We start from the raw sequence: 27,977 nt of genomic DNA on the forward strand, positions 1-27,977 counted from the left end.
GTAAGTGAATATCTATAATGCTATTCTGACATCTGTTCTCCACAACATGGCGGATATCTTTATGGTTGTTTTGGGCTCTGAGCGCTGTACTCAGATTATAGCATGGTGTGCTTTTTCCGTAAAGTTTTTTTGAAATCTGACACAGCGGTTGCATTAAGGAGAAGTTGATCTAAAGTTCCATGCATAACACTTGTATTTTTATCAACATTTATGATGAGTATTTATGTAAGTTGATGTGGCTCTCTGCAAAATCACTGGATGTTTTGGAAGCAAAACATTACTGAACGTAATGCGCCAATGTAAACAGATTTTTGGAAATAAATATGAACTTTATCGAACAAAACATACATGTATTGTGTAACATTAAGTCCTATGAGTGTCATCTGATGAAGATCATCCAAGGTTAGTGATTAATTGTATCTCTATTTCGGCTTTTTATGAATCCTCTCTTTGGCTGAAAAAATGGCTGTGTTTTTCTGTGAATAGGTGCAGACCTAACATAATGATATGTTGTGCTTTCGTCGTAAAGCCTTTTTGAAATCGGACACTATGGTGGGATTAACAAGTTTATCTTTAAAATGGTGTAAAATACTTGTATGTCTGAGGAATTTAATTATGAGATTTGTTGTTTTGAAATTTGGCGCCCTGCACTTTCACTGGCTGTTGTCATATCGATCCCGTTAACGAGATCATAGCCATAAGAAGTTTAACCAACACAAAAAAATTATTTGGTGTTCTGCATTAGCATCGAACAGCCCCCGTGATATGTAACTTTTCAGGGAAGTTAGAAGCCAATATACACAGGCAGTTAGAAAAGCCAAGGCTAACTTTTTCAAGGAGAAATTTGCTTCCTGCAACACAAACTCAAAAAAGTTCTGGGACACTAAAGTCCATGGAGAATAAGAGCACCTCCTCCCAGCTGCCCACTGCACCGAGGACAGAAAACTCTGTCACCACCGATAAACCCACTATAATTGAGAAAAGCACTTTTCTACAGCTGGCCTTGCTTTCCACCTGGCTACCCCGGTCAACAGCACTGCACCCCCCATAGCAACTCGCCCAAGCCTTCCCCATTTCTCCTTCTTCCAAATCCTGTCAGCTGATGTTCTGAAAGAGCTGAAAAATCTGAACCCCTACAAATCAGCTGGGCTAGACAATCTGGACCCTTTATTTCTAAAATTATCTGCTGAAATTGTTGCAACCCCTATTACTAGGCTGTTCAACCTCTTTCATGTCATCTAAGATTCCCAAAGATTGGAAAGCAGCTCCGGTCATCCCCCTCTTCAAAGGGGGGGGACACTCTTGACCCAAACTGCTACAGACCTATATCTATCTTACCCTGCCTTTCTAAGGTCTTCGAAAGCCAAGTCAACAAACAGATTACCGACCATTTCGAACCCCACCGCACCTTCTCCGCTATGCAATCTGGTTTCAGAGCTGGTCATGGGGGCACCTCAGCCACGCTCAAGGTCCTAAACGATATCTTAACCGCCATCGATAAGAAACAATACTGTGCAGCTGTATTCATTGACCTGGCCAAGGCTTTCGACTCTGTCAATCACCACATTCTCATCGGCAGACTCGATAGCCTTGGTTTCTCAAATGATTGCCTCGCCTGGTTCACCAACTACTTCTCTGATAGAGTTCAGTGTGTCAAATCGGAGGGCCTGTTGTCCAGGCATCTGGCAGTCTCTATGGGGGTGCCACAGGGTTCAATTCTTGGGCAGACTCTTCTCTGTATACATCAATGATGTCACTCTTGCTACTGGTGAGTCTCTCATCCACCTCTACGCAGACGACACCATCCTGTATACTTCTGGCCCTTCTTTGGACACTGTTAACAACCCTTCAGACGAGCTTCAATGCCATACAACTCTCCTTCCGTGGCCTCCAACTGCTCTTAAATACAAGTAAAACGAAATGCATGCTCTTCAACCGATCACTGCCTACACCTGCCCGCCCGTCCAGCATCACTACTCTGGACGGTTCTGTCTTAGAATATGTGGACAACTACAAATACCTAGGTGTCTGGTTAGACTGTAAACTCTCCTTCGAGACTCACATCAAACATCTCCAATCCAAAGTTACATCTAGAATTGGCTTCCTATTTCGCAACCAAGCATCCTTCACTCATGCTGCCAAACATACCCTCGTAAAACTGACAATCCTACCAATCCTTGAATTCGGCAATGTCATTCACAAAATAGCCTCCAATACCCTACTCAATAAATTGGATGCAGTCTATCACAGTGCCATCCGTTTTGTCACCAAAGCCCCATATACTACCCACCACTGCGACCTGTACGCTCTCGTTGGCTGGCCCTCGCTTCATACTCGTCGCCAAACCCACTGGCTCCAGGTCATCTACAAGACCCTGCTAGGTAAATTCCCCCCTTATCTCAGCTCGCTGGTCACCATAGCAGCACCCACCTGTAGCACACGCTCCAGCAGGTATATCTCTCTGGTCACCCCCAAAGCCAATTCCTCTTTTGGCCGCCTCTCCTTCCAGTTCTCTGCTGCCAATGACTGGAACGAACTACAAAAATCTCTGAACTGGAAACACTTCTCACTATCTTTAAGCACCAGCTGTCAGAGCAGCTCACAGATTACTGCACCTGTACATAGCCCATCTATAATTTAGCCCAAACAACTACCGCTTCCCCTACTGTATTTTTATTTTTCTCCTTTGCACCCCATTATTTCTACTTTGCACATTCTTCCACTGCAATCTACCATTCCAGTGTTTTACTTGCTATTTTGTATTTACTTCGCCACCATGGCCTTTTTTGCCTTTACCTCCCTTATCTCACATAATTTGCTCACATTGTATATAGACTTATTTTTCTACTGTATTATTGACTGTATGTTTGTTTTACTCCATGTGTAACTCTGTTGTTGTATGTGTCGAACTGCTTTGCTTTATCTTGGCCAGGTCGCAATTGTAAATGAGAGCTTGTTCTCAACTACCTGGTTAAATAAAGGTGAAATAAATAAATAAAACAATTTGGTAAAGACCACGTCCATACGATAGCAAGAACCGCTCAAATAAGCAAAGAGAAATGACAGTCCGTCATTACTTTAAGACATGAAGATCCGACAATGCAGAACATTTCAACAACTTTGAAAGTTTCTTCGAGTGCAGTTGCAAAAAAGTGCTATGATGAAACTGGCTCTCATGAGGACCGCCACAGGAAAGGAAGACCGAGTTACCACTGCTGCAGAGGACAATTCATTAGAGTTAACTACCCCTCAGAATGCAGCCCAAATAAATGCTTCACAGAGTTCAACTAACAGACACATCTCAACATCAACTGTTCAGAAGAGACTGCGTGAATCAGGCCTCCGTGGTCAAATTGCTGCAAAGAAACCACTACTAAAGTATACCAATAATAAGAAGAGACATGATTGGGCAAAGAAACATGAGCTATGGAAATTACATTTACATTTAAGTCATTTAGCAGACGCTCTTATCCAGAGCGACTTACAAATTGGTGCATTCACCTTATGATATCCAGTGGAACAACCACTTTACAATAGTGCATCTAACTCTTTTAAGGGGGGGGGGGGGGGGGGGGGTTAGAAGGATTACTTTATCCTATCCTAGGTATTCCTTAAAAAGGTGGGGTTTCAGGTGTCTCCGGAAGGTGGTGATTGACTCCGCTGACCTGGCGTCGTGAGGGAGTTTGTTCCACCATTGGGGTGCCAGAGCAACCCAATGGTGGACCAGTGGAAATCTGTTCTTTGGTCTGATGAGTCCAAATATGAGATTTTTGTTTCCAACCGCCGTGTCTTTGTGAGATGCAGAGTAGGTGGATGGATGATCTCCGCATGTGTGGTTCCCACCATGAAGCAGGAGGGGGGGGGGGGGGGGGGGCTTGGAAAAGCATTGAGAGAATGCCTAGAGTGTGCAAAGCTGTCATCAAGGCAACAGGATGTTACTTTGAAGAATCTAAGATCAAAAATATATTTAGATTTGTTTTACACTTTTTTGGTTACTACATGATTCCATATGTGTTTTTTCATTGTTGTGATGTTTTCACTATTATTCTACAATGTAGAAAATAGTAAAAAAAATAAAGAAAAACCCTTGAATGACTAGGTGTGTCAACTTGTGTGTTACTGTATATGTGAAATTAATTTAAACAGTAATGTATGTTAATGTTAATCCTATGCTAGTGCTAATGATAACAGCCTAATATATTCAATATGCTGTAAACTATTATATTCTAAATGTTTCACTCAATTCATTCTAATCAACCTAATAATTATGACACACCTCTCACTATTGTCATTAGTTGCACTAATTGCACTGTTTTGTCTACATAACCTGGTTCAATCATTCATAACATTACCCTGAAGAAGGAACAATGATGTCGAAACGTTGGTGGTTTACCCAATAAATTACAGTGAGTTTATACAGAGTGTGCGACTCTCTTCGTTTTTATAGAAGCATTTATAATGAACATAAAGTTAGGATTATCTACTTTACATAGGTTACACATAGGCGTCCATTTGATTTATATTTCTCTGTATTGTCATCTTAACTTCTGGTTTTCTGTAAATCACTTGTATTACTGGGACATCAACATCATGTTTACTATAACTACACTGCTCAAAAAAATAAAGGGAACACTAAAATTACACATCCTAGATCTGAATGAATGAAATATTCTTATTAAATACTTTTTTCTTTACATAGTTGAATGTGCTGACAACAAAATCACACAAAAATTATCAATGGAAATCAAATTTATCAACCCATGGAGGTCTGGATTTGGAGTCACACTCAAAATTAAAGTGGAAAACCACACTACAGGCTGATCCAACTTTGATGTAATGTCCTTAAAACAAGTCAAAATGAGGCTCAGTAGTGTGCGTGGCCTCCACGTGCCTGTATGACCTCCCTACAACGCCTGGGCATGCTCCTGATGAGGTGGCGGATGGTCTCCTGAGGGATCTCCTCCCAGACCTGGACTAAAGCATCCGCCAACTCCTGGACAGTCTGTGGTGCAACGTGGCGTTGGTGGATGGAGCGAGACATGATGTCCCAGATGTGTTCAATTGGATTCAGGTCTGGGGAACGGGCGGGCCAGTCCATAGCATCAATGCCTTCCTCTTGCAGGAACTGCTGACACACTCCAGCCACATGAGGTCTAGCAATGTCTTGCATTAGGAGGAACCCAGGGCCAACCGCACCAGCATATGGTCTCACAAGGGGTCTGAGGATCTCATCTCGGTACCTAATGGCAGTCAGGCTACCTCTGGCTAGCACATGGCCCCCCAAAGATATGCCACCCCACACCATGACTGACCCACCGCCAAACCGGTCATGCTGGAGGATGTTGCAGGCAGCAGAACGTTCTCCACGGCGTCTCCAGACTCTGTCACGTGTGCTCAGTGTGAACCTGCTTTCATCTGTGAAGAGCACAGGGCGCCAGTGGCGAATTTGCCAATCTTGGTGTTCTCTGGCAAATGCCAAACATCCTGCACGGTGTTGGGCTGTAAGCACAACCCCCACCTGTGGACGTCGGGCCCTCATACCACCCTCATGGAGTCTGTTTCTGACCGTTTGAGCAGACACATGCACATTTGTGGCCTGCTGGAGGTCATTTTGCAGGGCTCTGGCAGTGCTCCTCCTGCTCCTCCTTGCACAAAGGCGGAGGTAGCGGTCCTGCTGCTGGTTGTTGCCCTCCTACGGCCTCCTCCACGTCTCCTGATGTACTGGCCTGTCTCCTGGTAGCGCCTCCATGCTCTGGACACTACGCTGACAGACACAGCAAACCTTCTTGCCACAGCTCGCATTGATGTGCCATCCTGGATGAGCTGCACTACCTGAGCCACTTGTGTGGGTTGTAGACTCCGTCTCATGCTACCACTAGAGTGAAAGCACCGCCAGCATTCAAAAGTGACCAAAACATCAGCCAGGAAGCATAGGAACTGAGAAGTGGTCTGTGGTCACCACCTGCAGAACCACTCCTTTATTGGGAGTGTGTCTTGCTAATTGCCTATAATTTCCACCTGTTGTCTATTCCATTTGCACAACAGCATGTGAAATTTATTGTCAATCAGTGTTGCTTACTAAGTGGACAGTTTGATTTCACAGAAGTGTGATTGACTTGGAGTTACATTGTGTTGTTTAAGTGTTCCATTTATTTTTTTGAGCAGTGTATAATTGGAAAAATAACATTCATTTGCTGTTGACAGTGGGGTGTAAATAAATAAAACTTACAGTGCAGATGACTGGAGTGAAATACTTCAAACAGTACTTAATGATGGGTAATGGTCGATAACCGATCATGTCCTCTATATTATCGTACAGACGGTCTGCACCTGTGGAGTAAACATATCAACAGGGACTCAAAATAACAGCAGTCAATAAAAGGGTTTGGTCAGTTGGTCTGTCAAATACCCAGTTGGTCTGTCAAATACACAGTTGGTCTGTCAAATACACAGTTGGTCTGTCAAATACACAGTTGGTCTGTCAAATACCCAGGTTAACATTCTCAAACCACCAAGTGACAGACAGGTTTAAACAATTGCAGATTAGAAAACCTGGAAAGCAGCTCTATCCAGGGTTTCCCAAACTCAGTCCTGGGCCCCCAACAGCTGATTCAAATAACCAACTCATCAAGCTTTTAGTATTTGATTCAGTTGTGTAGTGTTATGGCAAAAACAAAACAAGCACCCAGGGGTGGGACTATAAGGTTCTATGTGCAAAATGAATAGTTTTGAGATAATAAAAATGTTTCAAGTCACAGATCTCAGAACTGTTTTGTGATGTCCTCCTGTTTTCAAGTATATCACCTTACTTATGTACAATTATTTGTTATTGACAACCCAGCATTGTGTCATTGGATTGCATATAGAACCTAACCTGTTATGGCTGCAAGGGGCAGTATTGAGTAGCCAGTTAAATCGTGCCCATTTCAAACGGCCTCGTACTCAATTCTTGCTCGTACAATATGCATATTATTATTACTATTGGATAGAAAACTCTCTAGTTTCTAAAACCGTTTGAATTATTTCTCTGAGTGAAACAGAACTCATTCTGCAGCACATTTCCTGACCAGGAAGTGGAATGTCAGAAATCGATGCTCTGTTCAACTTCCTGCCTATACATGGGCATGATACGTAAGAGTCTACGTACACTTCATACACCTTCCCCTGGTTGTCAAGAGGCGGTGAGAGAAGAAATTTCGTGTTTATCTTGGTCTGAGGTGGAATTAAAGCTCTTTGTATGACGTGACCGTCCATTTCCTGTTTCTGGAGCGCGCGAAAGGGGACATGGATTTGCCTTCTGTTTAGCTGTCGTTATGGACGACTAACATCTCCAGTTTAGATTTTATTTGATACATGTGACCATATCATCGTAAAGTATGTTTTTTCAATATAGTTTAATCAGATTATTGAAATTTTTTCGGGAGTTTTGCCGTGTTCCGTTCTCTGACTTTGTTGACGTTGGAGAGATCCGTGCCACTTGGCAAGTGCCCATGCTAAATCAAGAGGGAAATTTGCCGTTCCAGATCCAAACAACGACTGTTCTGGACAAAGGACACCTTGTCCAACATTCTGACGGAAGATCACCAAAAGTAAGAAACATTTTATGATGCTATTTCTAATATCTGTCGTGCATGTGAACTGGTCGTCGGTGCCCAAGTGTTTCTGGCTATTGTGGCTACGCTAATATAACGCTATATTGTGTTTTCTCTGTAAAACACTTGATAAATCGGAAATATTGTCTGGAATCACAAGATGCCTGTCTTTCAATTGCTGTACACTATGTATTTTTCAGAAATGTTTTATGATGAGTATTTAGTTATTTGGCGTTGGTGTCTGTAATTTTTCTGTCTGCTTTCGGTGCAATTTCTGACTGTAGCTGCAATGTAAACTATGATTTATACCTGAAATATGCACATTTTTCTAACAAAACATATGCTATACAATAAATATGTTATCAGACTGTCATCTGATGAAGTTGTTTCTTGGTTAGTGGCTATTTATATCTTTATTTGGTCGAATTTGTGATAGCTACTGATGGAGTAAAAAACTGATGGAGTAAGAAAAGTGGTGTCTTTTGCTAACGTGGTTAGCTAATAGATTTACATAGTGTCTTCCCTGTAAAACATTTTAAAAATCGGACATGTTGGCTTGATTCACAAGATGTGTACCTTTCATATGTTGTATTGGACTTGTTAATGTGTGAAAGTTAAATATTTAAAAAAAATATCTTTTGAATTTCGCACCCTGCACTTGAGCTGGATGTTGTCATAAGTGTACCGGTGTCGGGCTGCACCCCAAACAGGTTAAAGCACCAAGAAAAAAGGTGTTAGCATAGATAGAACATCCGATTTTTCATTTTGTCATTGTAAATTAACATTTTCAAAAATCTGACATATCTCACACGTAAAGGACCACATAAAGAGCAACTCTATGTGAATAACTCATTTTTGACCAACATTGTCAGAACCTTATAAGTAACGAGATGTCGTTTCACATCAATGTCCAAAGTGGCAATGTGTGCCAGAGGAACAACTTGGATAATGCCAAAAACACCTTGAACAGAAACATCCTGAGGGAAGCTGACCTGCAATTAGGGTTTCTGTGATTGATTATCTGGGATTGATGGAATGGGGCCAAGCAGGGTCTTTTACAGCTCCTTGTTATCAGGGATCGTTGGGACGTTCCTACTCCATTGAAGTTGACATTTAAAATGGTTAAGGTCAGGGTAAGGGAGGGGTTAAGTTAGGGTTTAAGGTATGGACGTCCCAAGGATCCCTGATAGCACTGACCATATTTTACTATTATCTTTTCAGAACACCTACAATGATAGTGGTAACATTTAATAACTTACATGAAATTGCCTTAATAAATGTTTGTAATATAATACAAGGTTTAGAAAGCTGGATAAACTAACTTACCTAGCAAACTATAACATGGTAGCTGACATGGGCTAATTGGGTGACTGTCAGTGACTGACATAACAAGAGGAAAACTGCGGGTGCACTACCACGTTTCAAAATGTCACATTGTGTATTCTACTATCTTAACTAACAGTAAGTTGAGACCCCGACTGACATCGAACAAAAGTGGTTGCGGGCCCTATGCGGCACTGGGAGTAGGCCGGGCTAACTCACCATAAACCCAGCTGATACACACTGACTGTAGTATAGCGAAGAGAAGCAGAGTCATCCCACTGCAGGCATAGTAATCAAACAGCTGGAAGATATACAGGCCTCCCTGCAAATAGAGGGGTCGAAAGAGAAAGAAAGTATAAGGTCTTACTGAGCACAACAATAAGACTATAATCTACCTCCAGAGTCTACAAAACACTCAGACAATGATCGTAGGTGTGTCCAGCAGCCCAATCGCTTACGAAATAAGTGGAATCAACCAACAATTATGCGGAACGAGGAGGTATGTTGAAACACAGGGATATGTTGAAACAGATCACTTGGGAGGTCGATTTTTGATCATATATCTCGTTACTGTCATGATTAATCTAATAACGATGGCCTTTAAATTCTATATTTTATAACCTATATCCTTATAGAATGGTGACTTCAAATGACTTCTCACCTCTGTGACCATGACCAGGCCAATGAAGAAGCTACCCACACTGATGATGAGGAGGAGGATTTTACGCCGATGGCCAACCAGGAAGAAGGAGGGATTCATGTCTGAGATAGCTGTCATCAAAGCCTCCAGAGCTACAAACTGAAGGAGAGATGGGGTAGTTCAGTGGAAACTCTCTTCGAAATACTAGCTACTCCTTCACAGTTTCATATCCATTGAGTTTTGTGATGATTGTAGCATCTATTGTCGGTTATGTAATTATCCTTCACTAAGGAAATATTCCGTAGGCCTTCAGGACCACACTAACACACCTCACTGTCTAACCCCAGTAGGATTATCATGATGAAGAAGAAGATGGCCCAAAGCTGTGGTAATGGCATCATGGCCACGGCATGAGGGTAGGCGATGAATGCCAGGCCAGGACCTGTATGCAGCAACACAGGTAAACTCATTACTGAACTCTCCGAGGCAGAGGGAATAGTTAGATCCTTGAAATGCTAAGTCACCTGTCTTGTAACAAACCAGAACTTACAAGGGTATGTTAATTTGTTTGTTTATTTGTAAATTTGTTTATTCATTACTTAATTCATTCATTCGTATCTCACTGCTGCAACACTTACCTGATTCGGCCACCGTTGAGATGTCTGTCCCTTGTTCATAAGCCATGAATCCCAGAACAGAGAAGATTGCAAAACCGGCCACAAAGCTGGTTCCACTGTTCAACAGGCACAGGTACACACAGTCCCTAAAAAGAGATTCACTTCCCTGTTAGTCACAACACGAAGGCATCCAAATGACCTACAATATGGAGATCATCAAACTTCCCAGATACCCTACCATTTCTGCAACCCAACCTCCAAAGAATTATGTGCACAGGGGACGTTTTTGCAGGCAAGAGAAAACATTCTGCCAGCACATTTTATCTAGCAAGGCACATTTACTGTTTGTGTACATAATTCTTCCACTCACTTGTAACAGTTGTTGTCATATTTGTTGTAGCTGCCAAGAGCAGTCAGGCAGCCGAGGCAGATAGCATAGGAAAAGAAGATTTGTGTTCCAGCATCCATCCACACCTGTGAGACACACCAGAGCTAATGAGGGTAATGAGTTCTCCTGTGAGACACACCAGAGCTAATGAGGCTAATGAGTTCTCCAAAGGTAAATTGGAGTCAGGAGTCAGCTAACCTTGTGTCCAATCAATGAGACTAGATTGGAGATGTTGGTTCGAGCTGCCTTACCCTATAAAACACACTCACAAGATGTGAGTTTGCTATTCACAAGAAGCATTGCCTGATGTGATCCATGCCTTGAACAAAAGAGATCTCAGAAGACCTAATATTAAGAATTGTTGACTTGCATGACGCTGGAAAGGGTTACAAAAGTGTCTCTAAAAGCCTTGATGTTCATTAGTCCACCGTAAGACATATTGTCTGCAAATGGAGAAAGTTCATTACTGTTGCTACTCTCCCTAGGAGTGGCCATTCTGCAAACATGACTGCAAGAGCACAGAGCAGATTGCTCAATGAGGTTAAGAAGAATCCTAGAGTGTCAGCTAAAGACTTACCGAAATCTCTTCTGGCAGCACTACTGACTCAATATTCTGTGGACAGTTGAAACTACAGTTGAGTTGTTTGGAAGGAACACACACGACTACGTGTGGAGAAAAAAAGGCACCGCGCACCAACATCAAAACCTCATCCCAACTGTAAAGTATGGTGGAGGGAACATCATGGTTTGGGGCTGCTTTGCTGCCTCGGGGCCTGGACAGCTTGCTATTATCGACGGGAAAATGAATTCCCAAGTTTATAAAGACATTTTGCTGGAGAATGTAAGGCTATCTGTCCGCCAATTGAAGCTCAACAGAAGTTGGGTGATGCAACAGGACAAAGACCCCAAAAAAAGAAGTAAATCAACAACAAAATGGCTTCAACAAAATAAAATATGCCTTCTGGAGTGGCCCAGTCAGAGTCCTGACCTCAACCCGATTGAGATGTTGTAGCATGACCTCGAGAGCAGTTCACACCAGACATCCCAAGAATATTGGTGAACTGAAACAGATTTGTAAAGAGGAATGGTCAAAAATTCCTCCTGACCGTTGTGCAGATCTGATCCGTAACTACGGAAAACGTTCGGTTGAGGTTATTGTTGACACATGAGGATAAACCAGTTATTAAATCCAAGGGTTTACATACTTTTCCCACCCTGCACTTTGAATGTTTACACATTTTGTTCAATAAACACATGGAACCTATAGTTGTTTGTGTGTTATTAGTGTAAGCAGACTGTGGATGTCTATTGTTGTGACCTAGATGAATTTCAGATCAAATTTCACGACCAATTTATGCAGAAATCCAGGTATTTCCAAAGGGTTCACATGCTTTTTCTTGCCACTATAGCTATAATAAGTCAACAGGAAATGCATTTGCTTTGAAAATCAGAGTATTTTTTTAATCAGGTATTGATATTGTAACAAATCTGATGCTCTTAACCACAAACTGTTGCACCAAGGGAGTTACGTTTGGTAATGGTTGCTGCCCTCGGTCATGTTGACCAGCTTTCAAACACCGGCAGAAACATGACCATTTATCCCCCACAAATCACTACAGTATGTACTGATCGTTTTTGTTACACCTGGACACAAATTATACAGTGAAGTGTGTTCCTACCTGTGGGTCTGTGAGGCGGGCTGGGTCTGGGTAGAGGTAGAACTTGATACCATCTATTGCCCCCGGCAGTGTGAGTCCACGGACCAGCAACACCAGCAGCATCAGATAGGGGAAGGTGGCAGTGAAGTAGACCACCTGAAGGGAGGGGGGACCAGACCAGCGTTACATTCACTCAGTCTATGGCTCATCCTAACAACTCTACAGTATTCATGGTGTCATCAGGTTGAATGGCAGAGATCCCACCTTACCTTCCCAGTAGACTTCACTCCTTTCCAGACACAGAAGTAACAGAGAATCCATGACAGTAGAAGACACAGAGCCAGCTCCCAGCGAACACTGCCTAGCTTGTTTGGACTGTCTGTGAGATTCAAAACTCTTCTCCTGAAAATCATATTTTGAGTTACAATCCCACCACTTGCTTTTCACCATTCTCTCTGCGCCTCCTAAGGCAAATAGCCCTGATTTCCATCTGTAAGGACTTAATAAGGAGTTGATAAATTGGAATGATTTTGTATACTCACTCCCAGAACTCTCTCACTGGCGATGTTGCGTTTCCTGCTACTGTCCAATTTAGATGTCCCACTACTCTTCTGTCAAACTCCATGCAGGTTGCTGGTTAGGAGGAAATTACACAATAACAAGCATGTCTCAGAACTCTATGAATCTCTCCTGGATGAGGAGACATTTACAAAAATAAAACTCACTTGTCAAAACAATAATATCTCAGTTTGAAGTAGTGTCCATAAATTTAAGATACTATCTATCTTTTGGGCATGACAAAGCTATGTCACCATCAACATGTCTACACACTGAAGTTAACCTGGTCCCAGATCTGTTTGTGCTCTTTGCAATGCCAACTCCATTGCTGTCCTTGTCATTCCAAACAGGTTTGTTATGACAATGAGTGACAAGCAGTTGGTAGGACAGCACAAGCAGACTGGCACTCAGGCTACACTGAAGTACATACCTGTGTTCCAGCTGTTTCTACAACTGGCCCAGGGGAGCTCAGAGCTGAATGAGGAGAAGAGGTAGAAGAAGGCCCAGGCTAGAATGATGATGTAATAGATGCTGGAATATAGAACCACCACCTGACAACCATAACCCAGTCCTGAAGAGGAGGAGGAGGAGGAGGAGGAAGAGATTTTGTGAATGTTTGTGAATGTTTGAACACAGGACAAGTGTCCTGAATGCACGTGTCATTGCACATTAAGCACTGTCACTTACTCTATCATGTAATAGCTCATGAATTAGTGTGAGCCTGAGTAAATCTGTTGATGTTTAATCCAAGCTTCATCCAATAACTTGAGTGAAATGTCTTGTTACTTTAACCCCTTTTTCATATTTGAAGTTAAATCAGGCCAGAAACAGACCAGTCATCCAACAATCAATCTAAAATGTATCCTGATATTGTTTCAAACTGTTAAAGCAATGTGATTAAAATCATGGTGGATTGACTTTTACAAATACAATAGTGCAATATCATTTACCGAAGGAAAAGCATGCATGTACTGTGCATATACTGTACCTATTATGGCTAATTGTCTGGCCCTATATGTCACCCTCAACCAACACATTCTTGACAAAAACTCCAGACAGAAACCTTGAGTTTATGTGCTGAATACCAATTTAAATCATATTGACATTGCTTTGGATTACAATGCTACTTTCTCAAGTTTTGATATTGCAGCTAGGAGTTTTCCTGAGTACGAATACAAAAAAACAGACGAAGTTTGGTCTGCAGTCCCTCTGAATGTTATCTTTTCTTTTGGCACAGTTTACAGTACTATCAAATCTTTACTTTTCTGAAGGCTATAGCCTTTCTTCCTTCTAGCTATCAGGCTTTTATGTCTATTTCCCCAATATGGAATTCACATTAGGAAGCAAATGCTATCAATTGTCAGACAAACAGTGACAATTTAATCCCTAATATGGTTGCAATACGTACAACAAGACCCCATGGCCACATTCATATAGCATACCAGTAGGATTTTTTTTATTTAACTAGGCAAGTCAGTTAAGAAAGAAATCTTAATTACAATGATGGCCTAGGAACAGTGGGTTAACTGTCTTGTTCAGGGGCAGAATGACAGATATTTATCTTGTCAGCTCGGGGATTGGTTCTAGCTACCTTTCGTTTACTGGCCCAACGCTTTAACCACTAGGTTACCTGCCATCCCTAGGATGGCTGATCTAGGGTCATATTATCCTTTTAGATCATAATGACTAAGCTTATATGGACAGAGGGGACCTGATTCTAGATCAGCAGTCTTACTCAATGACGCTTTATAAATATGAGCCTTGATATTTACCTTCAAACAGGGGGCAGATCTTCCTCCAGCAGGTGATGCTGCCCTGCGTGGTGTACTGGCCCAGGGAGGTCTCCAGGAGAAAGAGTGGAATGCCACAGGTGAACAGAAAGAGCACATAAGGGATGAAGAACACCCCTTACGAACAACACAAGTTAAACCACAATTAACCATATGGCCCAAGACCATAACTTAATGTTTCATTTCACGTGATTATTTTTCCACAAGACACATTTCTTTCCCCCGAAGCCATCTCAACCACCTGAACCCCCCCCTCCCACACACACACTTCAGGTTTGAGTAGATCTCTACTTTCCAGAGAGGAGAACACAAGTATTTTTTATTCATATATATTTTTTGGGGTGAGAGGGTGGATCGTCTTTAAAATTGCAGATAGATTGTCGCTTCCATCAATGTAATTGTCTGCATCATTTCTAATCGCCCATATAGTTTTGGGGTAAATATATTTATATACATACACATATCCACATATATATACATAAACATACATACATATACACATACATATACATACATACAATACACATACCTATATAAATATACATATTATTTAGAATATCTTTTTCCTTTATTATTCCCCACAAACCTGATGAGGTTTACCTTGGGGTCATGATAGGGGTTGCACCAAATGATTGATGTAATATAATAATTGATTATGCTTATGTTGTATTAATAGAGGGGGAAGGGCTATAAGACCCTCCCCCACTACATTTATATGGTCCTGGACCACAGATTAGCAATATACGCATTATAAGGTTTAATATTGTTCCACAGTTCTTATCTAGTCTCTGCCTCTTATAAGAAACGGTCTGAGAGATGTGTGAGCCATTGCGGTCAAAACAGGGTGTCTGTGAGAAAGCGCCTCAAGGCTAAAAGAGATTCATAGACACAGAAACCTGCAGGGGAGTAAAAGAGGTAAGAGACAAGTCAGACATACCACTATAAGCCACACGGGAATGGAAAATTACTGCTGAGCCCTTAGAAAACACTGGACTATTGTTTATCCTGCAAGTTTGTATAACTGTACATGCATGGGCTTGGTCTCATGAGTAGAAGGTGTTGACGTAGGCAGTTACATCACTAGGGGTTGACTGCAAACATATTAAAGCAACTTTGACCTTTTTTATTTTACAGAATAACTCTGAAACATGCGTGCTATTGTCAACTTCTGTCTGCAATTGCATTAAAAAAGGTTTGGTTTGATTGATTTACTTAAAGAAGATATTGTCTGATTGCTGATTTCACCAATAAGCCAATGATTGACAAGGAACAAGGAACCTACCCTGACAACCCTACCACCCCTCCCCCAATTGGAGTAAACTAATAAACAATAACACTTAGGCTTCTACTTCCAGCTAATATATTTTACAGACATAATCTATTTTACAATAGTTATATTTTGTTTGTTTTTAGTCCTGGCCTTCCTCTATTTCTGGTGTCTCTATTTGCCATATATTTGCAACTGTGCTATTTCACAAAAGTTCTGAACCTATATACATTTAACAGACCCCATATGTTTTACATTTGTTATCGTGTTGTTATTATTTACACCCTTCAGCTCTATTCAACCCCTGCCATCTATCTCTTAACACCATCCATATTGGATTTCTATTTGCCATATATTTTTAAACTGTACTGTGATGCTTCACAAAGTACTGAACCTTTCTATTCTCATAGTTTCTACAGATCGTAAATTAAAGATAACATTTTTTGCTAAAATTATTGATTGATTGACTATGACTTTTCAAATCACCGAGTATTGTTATCTGCAGCGTTAGATCTAGGTAAATGTTGCAATTCTTCTGCCATTCTTGGACCTGTGACCAAAAAAGAGCTACATATGGACAGTACCAAAATAAATTATCTAATGACTGCCTCCTCGCAGCAAAATCTGCAGAGCTGGGAAGATTGCATCCCCCATATACTGTATATATATATAACATTCTATTCGTTGCAAGAATTTTGAATAATAATTTAAATAGAAAAATTAGAAGTTTTGAATCCGGTGTCATTTTGCGTGTCATTTCATAAACCATGTGCCATGGAATCGGTCATCGAAAATCTCTTCCCAACTATTTTGCAATTTATATGGCACAGCTGTCAATTTTTTGGTCCTTAAATGAAACTGGTATATATTTTAATTTATCACAATTTTCTTTAACCAATTTTGGTCTTTAATGCAGGGCCGACAGACAAGTTCCTTGCTTTTTCCCCCTTCCACTTGCCTCTTCCATTTTTGTGGTAATGTTGCAATTACTTGGTTGTAATTTTGGGTAGAGCAGACATTTCCATATGTCTGTGTTAGCTGCATGTGTGACATAACTCCACCAGTCCTATTTATGATATCATTTACAAAGATGATAATTTAAAAAAATTGTATCGAAAAATACAGTTAAAAAAAAATATATATTATTATATTTGAGTTGAACCACAGGGACGGAAATATTTGTTTGTGTGGCTGGCGGACTTAGCTACCACCTGAAGTGTTGTGCGTCCATTTGGCATGTAAGTGTTACGGATATTATTGTGGGGTATCTGGGACACGTTCAGTAGCCTAACATCATCGAACATTGCAGATAGAAAGGCCATGAATAGAGTCTACGTGATTCCTAATTCTACATGTCAAAGAAACATGTTTGTTCTCCATAGCATATTTCTATCAGAGCGTAACAAAATGTTGTACAGTAGTGATGTGCATATCAGTATAGAGATTCTGGAAGCACCTAGAAGGTTTTGGTGCCTTTTGTGCACCCAGGCATGCACTGTTGTTTTTATTATAGTGCCCGCCAGATAACATCTAGCCCTAGTGTGTAAATATCCCTATAATATTATAGCAACCACTGATATGTTTATATCAGGCCATGATTACACATCTCTTAATGATTATTCCATTACTGTCTTGTAATTGTGTGATTTCAATATTAGCCTAAGATATGAAAAGAACAACTCTGTACTGTCTCCACCAAAATGAAGTTAAATGAAGTGACTAGCTCTTTTGCATTGATAATGTAAAAGACAAAGGCTCACCTTGCCATACATTTTTTTAAATTTTTTATTTTTTAATTTTTAATTTTTTTTTAGGGGTGGATCAGCTTAATATTGCGGAAAGAATGTTGCTTCCAATGTAATCGTCTGCATCATTTCCAATCCCCCATATTTTTTTGGGTAAATATATATATCCATACACGTCTGTATACATATACACATATATACATACACATACCTATATAGACATACATACTTTTTTAAAGAATATACCTTTATTATTATTCCCCGCAAACCCTACCACCGATCCCCCAATTGGAGTAAACTGATAAACATTTCTGTTTTTACCTTCAATTTATACATCTTATACACATTTTACAGACACAGTCTACTTTATAATAGTTCTCTCTTGTTTGTTCTTAGTCCTTCCTCTATTTCTGTTGTCCATCCAGTTTGATTTCCACTTGTAACTGTGCTATTTCACAAAAGCTCCGCCCCTATACACATTTCACAGATCCCGTATGCCCTACATTGTTTATCTTGTTATTAGTCCCACCCTTCAGCTCCACTCAACCCTTCCCATCTATCTTCCAACATCATCCATTTCGGATTTTTATTTGCCATATATTTTTCAACTGTGCTGTGATGCTTCACAAAAGATTTGAATCTTCCTATTCTCATAGCTTCCACGGATTGTAAATTAAAAATAAACATTTTTGCTAAAATAATTATTATATTATTGATTGATTGACTATGGCTTTTCAAATCCCCCAGTATTGCTATCTGTAGCGTTAGTTCTACGCAAATGTTGCAATTCTTCAGCCATTCCTGGACCTGTGACCAAAAACGAGCTACATACGGACAATACCAAAATAAATGATCTAGTGACTCTGCCTCCTCACAGCAGAATCTGCAGAGCTGGGAAGATTGTATCCCCCATATATATAACATTCTATTAGTTGCAAGAATTTTGTACAGTAATTTAAATTGAAAAATTCGAAGTTTTGAATCCGGCGTTGTTTTGCGTATCAATTCATAAACCATGTGCCATGGAATGGGTACATCAAAAATCTCTTCCCAACTATTTTGCAATTTATATGGCACAGCTGTCAGTTTTTTGGTCCTTAAATTAAATTGGTATATGTTTTTATTTATCACACTTTTCTTTAACCATTTATGTTCTTTAATATAGGGCCGACATACAAGTTCCTTACTTTTTCCCCTTCTACTTGCCTCTTCCATTTTTGTGGTAATGCTGCAATTAATTGGTTGTAATTTTGGGTAGAGCAGACATTTCCATATGTCTGTGTTAGCTGCATGTGTGACACTACTCCACCAGTCCTATTTATGATATCATTCACAAAAATTATACCTTTTTTAAAAATTTCTTCGATAAATACAGTTTTTTTATCAATTACTATATTTGAATTTAACCACAATATTTGTTGTACTATTTGTTCTGTCCTTTCAGGTGGATTAAACTGAAATTGCAACCAACTTTCTAAGGCTTGTTTAAAAAATAAAGATATTTTGGAGATTATTTCCTTTTCAAACAACCGAAAGTGAGCAGGTGTAATCTGAATAAAGGGAAAAAGGCCCTTCTTGAACATAGGATGAGACATTCTTACCAATTTACTAGAGAACCAGTTTGGATTTAAGTATAACTTTTGTATGACTGATGCCTTTAGTGAGAGGTCTAACGCTTTAATATTTAATAATTTCTGCCCTCCGAATTCATATTCGTTATATAAATAGGCCCTTTTAATTTTATCTGGCTTGCCGTTCCAAATAAAATGGAATATTTTTTGTTCATATAATTTAAAAAGCAGGTCACTAGGTGTAGGCAAAACCATAAGCAAATAGGTAAACTGTGATATGATTAAAGAGTTAATCAGGGTGATTTTCCCACAAATAGACAGGTATTTTCCTTTCCATGGTAGCAAGATCTTATCTATTTTTGCTAACTTTCTATAAAAATTTATTGGAGTGAGATCATTTCTTTCTTTTGGGATTTGTATACCGAGTATGTCCACATCTCCGTCAGACCATTTAATTGGTAAACTACATGGCAATGTAAAATGTGTATTTTTTAGTGATCCAATACGTAATATGGTACATTTATCATAATTTGGTTTTAATCCAGAGAGGATAGCAAATGTATCTAGATCCTCTAAGAGGCCGTGGAGAGACTCTAGTTGTGGTTTTAAAAGAAAACATGAATCATCAGCGTACAATGACACCTTAGTTTTTAGGCCCTGGATTTCTAATCCCTTAATATTAATGTTTGATCTAATTTTAACAGCTAACATTTCGATGGCAATAATAAATAGATATGCCGATAGTGGACAACCTTGTTTTACTCCTCTAGATAGTTTAAAACTTTCTGAGATGTAGCCATTATTTACTATTTTACACCTAGGGTTACTATACATAATTTTAACCCATTTTATAAGAGATTCCCCAAAATTGAAATATTCTAGGCATTTATATATAAACTCCAGTCGTACTTTATCAAAAGCCTTTTCAAAATCAGCTATGAAAACCAGGCCTGGTGTCCCCGATATTTCATAGTGTTCTATTGTTTCCAGTACTTGCCTTATATTATCTCCAATGTATCGTCCATGTAAAAAACCTGTCTGATTAGGATGAATAATATCTGACAAAACTTTTTTTATTCTATGCGCCAAGCATTTTGCTAGGATTTTTGCATCACAACACTGAAGTGTAAGAGGTCTCCAATTTTTTAAATGGACTGGATCTTTATATATACCACTTGGGTCCTGTTTCAGTAATAATGATATCACACCTTCTTGTTGCGTGTCTGATAATCTATCATTTATATAGGAGTGGTTAAAACAAGCTAATAATGGTCCTTTGAGTATATCAACAAAAAAAATTGTATACTTCCACTGGTATGCCATCCAGCCCTGGAGTTTTCCCATCCTTAAAGGCCCCAATTGCATCAAGTAGTTACTCCTCTGTAATTAGGCCTTCACATGAGTCTTTCTGTACAGATGTTAATTTTACATTATTATTAGGGAAAAAATCCATACAATTAGTTTCAGTTAGTGGAGATGGAGGAGCCTGAAATGAAAACATATTCTTAAAGTACTTTACTTCCTCTTTCAAAATATCATTTGGTGAATCATGCGTGACTCCATCATTTGTAACAAGTTTTAATACGTTTTTTTTGGTAGCATTTCTATATTGAAGATTGAAAAAGAATTTGGTGCATTTTTCCCCATATTCCATCCAGTTCGCTTTATTTTTCTAATATATTACACTGGATCTTTCTTGAATAAGTTCCTCCATTTCTTTTTGTTTTTCCTCTAACTTATTCTGTGCCTCTATGGTACCGTTTTTATTGTTATCTAACTGTACTGTTAGTCCTTCAATTTCCTTTGTTAATATGGACTCTTTTGATCTAAATTGCTTTTGTTTTATAGATGAGTACTGAATTGCATTGCCTCTAAAGGCACACTTAAAAGTGTCCCATACAATATGGGGATCTGCTGTACCTATGTTATGTCTAAAAAAGTCAGTTATAAATTCTTCTGTCCTAGTTCGTAACAATTTATCATCTAGTAGGCTTTGATTAAATTTCCAATATCCTCGCCCACGTGGAAATTCTGTAAGAGTAATATCTATGCCAATTATGTGATGGTCCGACCGCATTCTGTCCCCTATCAAACACTTTTTAACTTTTGGTGCCAGAGAGAATGATATAAGAAAGTAGTCAAGGCGACTAGCTTGATTAAGCCTCCGCCATGTATATCTCACTAGGTCAGGGTATTTAAGTCTCCATATATCCACTAATTCCAATATATCCATGACATTCCTGATTTCCTTAAGTGCCTGAGGGTGATAGTTTGTAGTGTGATTTCCTTTCCGGTCCATAGAGGTATTTAAGACCGTATTAAAATCTCCCACTATAATAATAGAGTCTAGTGTTGCTTGTAGAGTTGATACATTCTTATATATATTGTCAAAGAAGCTTGGATCATCATTATTCGGACCGTATAGGTTAATAAGCCATATCTGTTTATTGTCCAATAACATATTTAAAATAATCCATCTACCTTGAGGATCTGTTTGGACAAGTTGCACATTTGGATCAAAATTATTGTTAATTAAAACCATCACCCCTTTTGAATTTCTTTGCCCATGGGAGAAATATATTTCACCCCCCCAGTTCTTTTTCCACAAAACTTCATCTAAAACTGTTGAATGGGTTTCCTGTAAACAATAGATATTATAATCCTTCTCTTTTAGCCAGGTAAATACTGATCGTCTTTTCTTATTGTCTGCTAAGCCATTACAATTGTAACTGGCTATACTTATTTCACCACTTACCATAATGAGACACACCTTTCAATTATTTTTATCAAAATATATGTTTGTAAACGTCCTATTAAAAAGTAACATAATGATTGAGTGTCTATATAGTTGTACCATGATATTTGCATTGCTACTAAGTAAACCTCCAATTGGTCCCTACTATTCCACCCGCTAAAAGCCCTCATCTCGAGTTGGGTTGTCATCCCAATGCCCGGCAGACCACCCTCGACCCCCTGTATCCCATAGCCCTGGACCGACTGGGATCCATCCTTTGAAAAGGGCACACAGTGCCATTTACCGAATTGAAGTAGATCCATTGCCAAATGCATTGATTGCATTGATAATGTAAAAGACAAAGGCTCACCTTGCCATACATTTAATGTGAGCTTAATTGTATGATCATGTAAAGATGTGATGTGAGACTCACCTCCTCCATTTTTGTAGCACAGATATGGGAACCTCCATACATTCCCCAAGCCTACGATCTGTCCGGCCACAGCCAGGAGGAACTCCAGCTTGCTGGACCACTGTCCCCTGGTCTGGGTGCTTGGCACAGGGACAGGCTGGACCAGACCCATCTCCTGCTGGGAAAGCTTATTGAACCTCAAATTGGGATCATTATGCTTCTCCATAACACTGAGAAAGACAAAGTTGGTTTTATGCGGTGAACACACGTTTATCTAACATAGTCTGTGTGTTATGAAGACAGTATAAGGACACACAGTTAACAGCTACATATGACCAGCTACATGAGAACAGCTACATATGACCAGCTACATATGACCTGCTACATAGGCACACCTACATATGACCAGCTCCATATGACCAGCTACATATGAACAGTTACATATGACCAGCTACATATGACCAGCTACATATGAACAGCTACATATGACCAGCTACAGTACATATGACCAGCTACATATAAACAGTTACATATGACCAGCTACATATGACCTGCTACATATGACCAGCTACATATGACCTGCTACATATGACCAGCTACATATGACCTGCTACATATGACCAGCTACAGTACATATGACCAGCTACATATAAACAGTTACATATGATGAGCTACATATGACCTGCTACACATGACCAGCTATATATGAACAGTTACATATGACCAGCTACATATGACCAGCTACATATGAACAGCTACAGTACATATGACCAGCTACATATAAACAGTTACATATGACCAGCTACATATGACCTGCTACATATGACCAGCTACATATGAACAGTTACATATGAACAGTTACATTTGACCAGCTACATATGACCAGCTACATATGAACAGTTACATATGACCAGCTACATATGACCTGCTACATATGACCAGCTACATATGACCAGCTACATATGAACAGCTACATATGACCAGTTACAGTACATATGACCAGCTACATATGACCAGCTACATATGACCAGCTACGTATGAACAGCTACATATGACCAGCTACAATACACATGACCAGCTACATATGAACTGTGTGGGAGCAAAATTGCAGGATCATGTTATAATACTGTAATTGCAACAACTGGTTGTTTTATGCAACATAATAGAGGGTTGTTTTAACTCTATTGTGTGTGTGGGAGCTGAAAGTGGGCCTCTGGGAGATTTAACACTGACAGGAGATTCACAATGTCTTTGGGTGATACCCATTCCAGAGCATTAGTTAATGTTTCTGTTCTATAAGGTACCAGGGGAGATGGCTCGGGGCCAGACCCGGGTTTATACACAATGAGAACAGTTTTTACAGCAGATACTGTCTGCTGTGAATTATAAGTATCTTTCATACAAATGTTTACCTTGTGACCCATTCCATACATCTGTTGTTTGTCATATAGACTGAAGGGGGTGTATCTTGGCTATTAAAACTTCTTATGGAACCCTTTGCGCGCCAATCCCTTTAGTGGGATTGATTTGACAACACCCAGTGAAATTGCAGCGCACCAAATTCAAAAACAGAAATACTCATAATAAGAATTCATAAAGCATACAAGTGTTATACACCGGTTTAAAGATTAACTTCTTGTTATTCCAGCCGCAGTGTCAGATTTCAAAAAGGCTTTACAGCGAAATCAGACCATGCGATTATCTGAGGACAGCGCCCAGCATACCAACACATGAAAATCAGATTTCAACCAGGCATGTGCTACACAAAAGTCAGAAATAACGATATAATTCATGCCTTACCTTTGAAGATCTTCTTCTGTTGGCACTCCAAAATGTCCCGTAAACATCACAAATGGTCCTTTTACTCGATAAATTGTTTCTTTATATCCCCAAAATGTCAATTTATTTGGCATGTTTGATTCAGAAAAACACCGGTTCCAACTCGCTCAACATGCATACAAAGTATCTAATAAGTTACCTGTAAACTTTGTCCAAACATTTCAAACAACTTTCCTAATCCAACTTTAGGTATTTTAAAACGTAAATAATCAATCAAATTTAAAACGGAATATATTGTGTTCAATAGCGGATAAAATGAAAGTGGAGCGAGTTCCAGGTCGCGCGCCCCAAACAAAAAAGTACACTTGGCTTGACTCTTAGAAAGGAAAGGGCTACTTCTTCATTTCTCAAAGGAAAAACATCAACCAATTTCTGAAGACTGTTGACATCTAGTGGAAGCCATAGGAACTGCAAGCATATTTCTATTAAAAGGGATTGCCAAAGAAAATTAATGGAAAACAGATTGAGCTCAACATTTTTATTCCCTGGATGGATTGTGCTCGGGGTTTCGCCTGCCAAATCAGTTCTGTTATACTCACAGACAATATTCAGTTTTAGAAACTTCGGAGTGTTTTCTATCCAAATCTACTAATAATATGCATATCCTAGCTTCTGGGCCTGAGTAGCAGGCAGTTTACTTTGGGCACGCTTTTCATCCGGACATATAAATACTACCCCCTAGCCCAAAGAGGTTACATCTTTGTAGCTTTGTCTCAGGGCTCTCAACGAATCATCTGAGGGTGATTCGTCGACTAGCTATCATTATCGTAGATCACTCAATTGATTCACTTTGTGTGTTGTATTGACTTGCTCCCTTATTAATACGTGAATAAAGATTTAGTTTAAGTATAACTCTGACTTGTGTGATTAGTTTGTTTGTTCTCATTTGATAGTAAATAAATTAACCACCACATTTGGCGATGAGGATGGGATGTGAATCTTCACTTGGTGACCACTCCTGACGACCTGGGTAAATGGTGCACGAGGGATCCCTCAAACTTGGGATCTCAGGGAGACCACACTTCGGGAACGAAGCAGATTGACCCACCTTTGATCTGAGAGACAGCGAGCCGAGTGGATACCACGTCCCGAACTTAGTTTAAAAAAAGAAAGAGGTGAGTGAAACATGCAGAGTTGAGTTTTTAAGAAAAGCCTCTGTTACGTAGGCTCTGAGTGTGTATTCCTGTATGAGGGGGGCACCTTGGAGGCGTAAACAGGGCCGAGTCAGTGGAGGATGATCTGAGAGTTAGTCGACTCAAAGACACCTAACATTGGTCAGTTGCGGGCAACCTAGAGCCGTCCTGACACTGAATTGATCACAGAGGGGATTGGTGGGGTCTGTAGGAGTGAGGGGCCAGGGTGACTGTGGATTCTGTGTGAAGCACGGTACCTGGTGAAACCCTATTGGAAGAAGGACCTCATTCTGAAAAGTGTCTGTGTGACCGTCCAAGTGACCCTCAGAAGTGGTGAATTCCAATTCTTTTAAATTTGCTAACCAGGTATGCCCTGGGTTTGGTCATTTAGCGTTAAACATCTAGTATCTGTGTGAACTAGTTTTGGCCATTTAATGTTAAAACATCTGGAATCTGTGACCTGGATGAAGATGACAGATGACTAGAATCTGTGTGAACTAGGTAAGACCATTTATGATATAGAATAAGAAAGTAAGGTGCACCTGTAATTGTTTTAAACCTGTACCCCATTTTAGAAGTATTGAAAGATTTAAATGTATGAGTTGCATTATCATAGTAACTAACCATGAGATAGAAATGAGAAAATATTCCTGCAGGTTAAACTATAATTGATTAGGCATGTTTGGGAATAGCATTGTGTGAATGTGATATGAGAGTTGTGTGAGTGTGTAAATAAGATATAGACATTTGCATAATAAGATGATTGAAATTTGGTAATAAGAGTTGATATAATGTTATTTTGGGGTTCTGTCCATCACTGCCCATCATAGAATATCTCTGGGTGGCATTGAGAGCGGGATGTTAGCAGCAAGTCTATTGTTTCTGGGAGGCTAGACTTTGCCGTGGTTTCTGGGGGGGTTAGAAAACCGTTGAGGATTCCATGACAGACCGGCCATTGGCCGGGAAACAGAAGTTGGGAGTATGTTTGGAGAGCTGCTTCGTAGCTGTGGAGAGTATTTGAAAACGCAAATGGAATGGTTGATGAGAGTACCTAAGAAATTCTTACGCTTTATATGGATTCTCTGACGATATGAAAATATGATGAATTGTATGTGTGTATAATCATTTACTGGAGATTTGATCAAGTAATAGTGGGAATATAATGAAAGGCAACTTAAACAACCCATACGTAGGTTTTGAGTTGGTCCCTTTAATGGATAATTTGATTAATATGAGGTTTTGAGTTGGTCCCTTTAATGGATTATTTGATAAAGATGAGGTTTAAGCATTATTAAACTGTCTACAAAGTCTGGGCAATAGTCTCAGAAACTGATTGGAGTGTTACATTAATAAAACTCCCCTTAAGGCCTGGAAATTCATTTTTTTCTTCCTAGTATGAGAGGAGTTATTGAATAAACCTTTTTCCATAAAGTTAGAGCGAATTAAGATGGAATCTCGACGTCATTTGTAACGTCGTACAAAGCCTAGGCTATCCATCAAACTAATTATCATTGCGGGATTAATGTGATGTAGTAAAGTAATTGAAATATGTTGCATGAGAAAACATAATCTGATTTTATTGAAAAGCGCAAGATCTGTTTCCTAGTCAATGAATGTCGATTTAACTCATTGACTGCAAATCTATTCCTTTAGCGCATGTGAGAATCTCTACAGAGAAACTCTTTGACCATTAATTAAGACTATTTTCTGGGAATTGTGTCGTTATTATGTGCCAGATGTTAAGACTACAAACCATTGTAATTGGGTTATTTGTAGGATTTATTTGTCATTTCAATAGCACTGGGTCTATGATATTGACAAAAAATGGGTTTCTGATTGTAATTCAAGTACTGGTATGTTTTGTCTGGACAGATACTACCGCCAGTGTTTGTTTAAGATATAAATGAACATTTTAACAACTTGCTTAGTTCAAATTGAAAGGCTAATTTATTCAACATAGATAGCGAGGCGATTTCGATGTAATACGTTGTCTGTTGCCTAAATTGTCTGCTGGAATAACAAATGAGAATGGAATCGTATTTAAATAACTTAGTTCATTTTTTTTTTTTTATGGACTGACTGATGTATTTTATAAATTTGGCACATTACATGTTACTTTTAAAGTCATGTACTTTTCATAAGTAGGAAGCCGAAAGAGAAGAGATAATTGTCAAGTTTGTTTTTAACCTTACGATAGAGGTAAGCGCAGAACGTGGTTTGAGAATGGGTTATATTGTTTTCCTACTGGTAAGAATAGAAGAGTTAGTCGTGCTCGCTGGGCTATATCGGGCTGTAAGGGATGCAGTGGGTCATTTGCAGTGGAGGTCTGAATAGTTGAATCGGAAACTTTCTGTGATTTCGGATTACTCTTGCTGGGTTTTATAGTTTAGGTAACCCCAGTGAATTTGAGCAGGAAGTTAATGTATTCTAACATTATAATCTGTTTCCATTACGTGGAACAATGTCCGGTCATTAAAGTGGATTTTTTATTTTTTTATTTTTTTATTTCACCTTTATTTAACCAGGTAGGCTAGTTGAGAACAAGTTCTCATTTGCAACTGCGACCTGGCCAAGATAAAGCATAGCAGTGTGAACAGACAACAACACAGAGTTACACATGGAGTAAACAATAAACAAGTCAATAACATGGTAGAAAAAAAGAGAATCTATATACAATGTGTGCAAAAGGCATGAGGAGGTAGGCAATAAA

The 27,977-nt window shown here is 39.5% G+C and overlaps 1 protein-coding gene across 1 annotated transcript in view; it reads right to left on the minus strand.

Moving 5' to 3' along the window:
• LOC120025877 (sodium- and chloride-dependent GABA transporter 2-like) overlaps positions 1–22,521 on the minus strand; it is a 28,161-nt gene extending 5,640 nt beyond the window's left edge. The window contains exons 1-12 of the mRNA XM_038970591.1: positions 22,317–22,521; positions 14,549–14,683; positions 13,207–13,347; positions 12,761–12,851; positions 12,488–12,620; positions 12,240–12,374; positions 10,543–10,646; positions 10,194–10,318; positions 9,885–9,997; positions 9,577–9,714; positions 9,135–9,237; positions 6,230–6,330 (exon numbers count right to left, since the gene is read on the minus strand). Coding sequence (XP_038826519.1) covers positions 6,230–6,330; positions 9,135–9,237; positions 9,577–9,714; positions 9,885–9,997; positions 10,194–10,318; positions 10,543–10,646; positions 12,240–12,374; positions 12,488–12,620; positions 12,761–12,851; positions 13,207–13,347; positions 14,549–14,683; positions 22,317–22,521 — 1,524 coding nt within the window. The remainder of the gene's footprint in view (positions 1–6,229; positions 6,331–9,134; positions 9,238–9,576; positions 9,715–9,884; positions 9,998–10,193; positions 10,319–10,542; positions 10,647–12,239; positions 12,375–12,487; positions 12,621–12,760; positions 12,852–13,206; positions 13,348–14,548; positions 14,684–22,316) is intronic.
• Between the last annotated feature and the right edge of the window lie 5,456 nt (positions 22,522–27,977).

The sequence above is a fragment of the Salvelinus namaycush genome, chromosome 2, assembly GCF_016432855.1.
Source record: "Salvelinus namaycush isolate Seneca chromosome 2, SaNama_1.0, whole genome shotgun sequence".
NCBI classification, from domain to species: Eukaryota; Metazoa; Chordata; class Actinopteri; order Salmoniformes; family Salmonidae; genus Salvelinus; species Salvelinus namaycush.